At 32.7% G+C, this 3438-nt stretch overlaps 1 protein-coding gene across 1 annotated transcript; it reads right to left on the bottom strand.

Moving 5' to 3' along the window:
• Positions 1 to 243: 243 nt before the first annotated feature.
• On the bottom strand, positions 244 to 1817 carry LOC128126229 (50S ribosomal protein L14, chloroplastic-like). The gene has a single exon (XM_052763991.1). The coding sequence runs from the start codon at positions 715 to 717 to the stop codon at positions 244 to 246; it is 474 nt and encodes a 157-aa protein (XP_052619951.1). The 5' UTR covers positions 718 to 1817.
• Positions 1818 to 3438: the final 1621 nt, after the last annotated feature.

The following is a 3438-nucleotide window of genomic DNA, read 5'->3' as shown; positions in this document are numbered from 1 at the left end:
TTTCTATACATATCGGCATTTCGTATAGAGGTTATTATGTCAGCAATAGTATCACTACCCATGATTAATTAAAATAATTGGTGCCTCCAAATTTGGATATAATCAACTTGTTTTTTTTTGACGTATTTGTTTATGAATATTAATTTTGAAAGGTATACGTGAGACAAAATCTACTAAATGAATCTTAATATATTTCTTTTAAATACCCTACTATAACCATATCATGCTCTGATTTTATAATACCTATAATAGCTCAGGGACTAATGAAACTATTTTAGTAAAATTGAACTGTCTCAATTCTTGGGCAATCGCACCAAAAACTCGCGTTCCTTTTGGATTTCCTTCTTGATCAATCACAATTGCAGCATTGTCATCATATCGTATTATCATACCGTTGTCACGTTTAAGTTCTTTACAAGTACGGACAATTACAGCTCTAACCACTTCTGATCTTTCTAGAGGCATGTTTGGAACTGCGTCTTTGATCACAGCAACAATAATGTCACCAATATGAGCATAACGGCGATTGCTAGCTCCTATGATTCGAATACACATCAATTCTCGAGCCCCGCTGTTATCTGCTACATTTAAATGGGTCTGAGGTTGAATCATATCCTTTTTTATCTGTTTTTTACAATACAAAGGTCGAAGAAAAAAAGAAATATTGTTTGTCCAAAAAAAGAAACCCGCACCCGCTATTTTTTTTACCCAAGGCATATTTCTTTTTTATCCCGAAATGATGAATTGAGCTCGTATAGGCATTTTGGACGCTGCTATTGAAATAGCCCTTCTGGCTATATTTTCTGTTACTCCACCCATTTCATAAACTATTCGACCTGGTTTAGCAACAGCTACCCAATATTCGGGAGAGCCTTTACCTGAACCTATACGTGTTTCTGCGGGTCTTACTGTAACTGGTTTATCTGGAAATATACGGACCCATATTTTTCCACTGTGACGTGCATTTTGTGTCATTGCTCGTCGACCTGCTTCTATTTGTCTAGAGGTGATCCAAGCAGGTTCAAGTGCCTGAAGAGCGTATTTACCAAAATAAATAGCATTACCTCGATAAGATATTCCCTTAATTCTTCCTCTATGTTGTTTACGGAATCTGGTTCTTTTGGGGTTATAGTTGATGGTTTATTTTGAATTTTATCTCTACTACAGAACTGGACGTGAGAGTTTCTTCTCATCCAGCTCCTCGCGAATAAAATGAATTCAAATTAAACATTTTGAATTCAATTCAGATGCAATATAATTTGAATGAAAATATACATGTATTTAATAAGTAATATAATGAATCATGGATTTCATTTAATCTAGATCAAATCTATTATGAATTTGTATATCTTGTTTGTATAGATAACTAAATATATTAAATAACATAACTATTTTTTTCTTATATTTATCTATTTTAGACTGTAAAAACGAATCTTTCTTTTGTTTTACTCTTTATCGTATTGGATTGGCCCAAATTTAGCAATCCAAGAAAATAAAGTGTTCGCGGGTGAATATTTACTCTTTCAATTTCTATTTCAGTTCTATCATTAGCTCATAACTTTCCGAATAGATGAATTGGTTTTTGGATGGTTCCGCCATCCCGATCCATGAATCATGCGAATTCATTTTCACTAGAATCTTTTGAATTCACAGGTCGTTCCGTCGTTCCCATCGCTTCTTACTTAATGGTTAGGTCTGAATTCGACAATGGAGCTATTAGTTCTTGAGTCAATATTCTTAGCCTTTATTGGCTCGAAGCTCTTTATTTTTTGTTCGATGAGCAGATCCATTTAATGTTAATGATGAATCCCTATTGATGCTTTATTACACAACTTTTTTTTTTGAGATGACTCATAGACCTTATATATTGGAATTATATATCATCAATATTCTTTTTCTTTCTTTCTCTCATCCTTCCATTTATCCATACCCTTTCTTTTTTATTTCGATTGACAACTTAGAAGCATATTTTTTAATAAATAATAAAAAAAGATTTCAGTTGCTACAAGAATATGAGCAATATATCATATCTTGACTGATTCTTTGGATCTAGATAATACGAAGTGATGAGTTGGTTATTACGTCTATAGTTATTTGTTTATAGTGTGGGGCTGGTTTTTTATACTAACCCTCAAAAAACCAACGAGTCACACACTAAGCATAGAAATTTTATGAAAAGATTAATTGAATTTTTATTCAACCCTATAGAATTATAATTGTTCATTTTTTTATTGAACACAAAATAAAAAGAAGAAACGAATTTCTCATTTTTTGTTCCATCACTAGATAGAATGCAAAAAGAATAAAGGTTTATTATTCCTCGTCTATAAATATCCAAATTTTGATGCCTACCCCATAAATTGTTCGAACTGTATAGGAACAATAATCAATTTTAGCTCGAATGGTTTGTAGTGGAACCCTCCCCTCTCTGATCCATTCAACATGCGCAATTTCTTTTTCGTCGATACGTCCTGCAATTTGCACTTGAATTCATTTTGTATCTGATTGTTCAGTTAATTCTATAGCCTTTTTCATTGCTTTGCGAAAAGAAACTCTATTTTTTAATTGGCCCGCTATAAATTTTGCAAGAATATTAGGGTTTCCATAAGGCTTTTCAATTAGTGTGATAGCAATGTTAAGTTTTCTATTTATAGAATGAAATTCTTTTTGTAAATTCATCTGTAAGTCTTTGATTTCTTGGGGTCGACTTTCAATTAAGATTTTTGGAAATCCCATATAGATTGTGATTTGGATCAGGTCGATTCTTTTTTGAATCTCTATACATGCAATTCCCTCGACGCCAGAAGATGTTTTCATATTTTTTTATACATAATTCAGGATATAAGTTCTTATTTTTTTATCTTCTTGCAGACCCTCAGAATAATTACTTGGTTGTGCGAACCAAAGGGAATGATGACCTTGGGTTGTACCAAGTCTGAAACCAATTGGATTTATTTTTTGTCCCATGTTCCCCCATTACTATACATAACATAATACAGCATAGTTGTATGCTTTTTTTCTATTTAGGTTCTTGTGACCATGTAATAGAGTCGGTATCTATATATTCATCTAAGGTATATCTTTCATTACAATAGTTATATGGCAGGTAGGCTTTTGTATCGCAAAACTACACCCTCGAGCGTGAGGTTTTAATCTCTTCACAATAGTACCTTCATTGACGTCAGCTTTACTAATGACTAAATTTACTTCATTCGAACCCATATTGAAACTAGCATTTGCTGTTGCAGAATAAACTAATTTAAAAATTGGATAACATGCTCGATAAGGCATGAGTTCTAATATCATAAGTGTTTCTTCGTAGGAACGCCCATGAATTTGATCAATTACTTCGCGCTTTGTGAGCAGACATAGATATATGTTGACCTAAAGCGTATACTTTTGTTGTTCTCTTATTTAACATAAAGTTTTCCTCCTACT

This window comes from Lactuca sativa, chromosome 5, assembly GCF_002870075.4.
Source record: "Lactuca sativa cultivar Salinas chromosome 5, Lsat_Salinas_v11, whole genome shotgun sequence".
NCBI lineage: Eukaryota > Viridiplantae > Streptophyta > Magnoliopsida > Asterales > Asteraceae > Lactuca > Lactuca sativa.
The sequence above is the reverse complement of the archived record's forward strand: the minus strand, read 5'-3'. Positions and strand labels throughout refer to the sequence as shown.

Bases quoted from the DNA above. Each gene is read 5' to 3' on its own strand.
- LOC128126229 (XM_052763991.1), bottom strand. From the start codon at position 717: ATGCCTTGGGTAAAAAAAATAGCGGGTGCGGGTTTCTTTTTTTGGACA.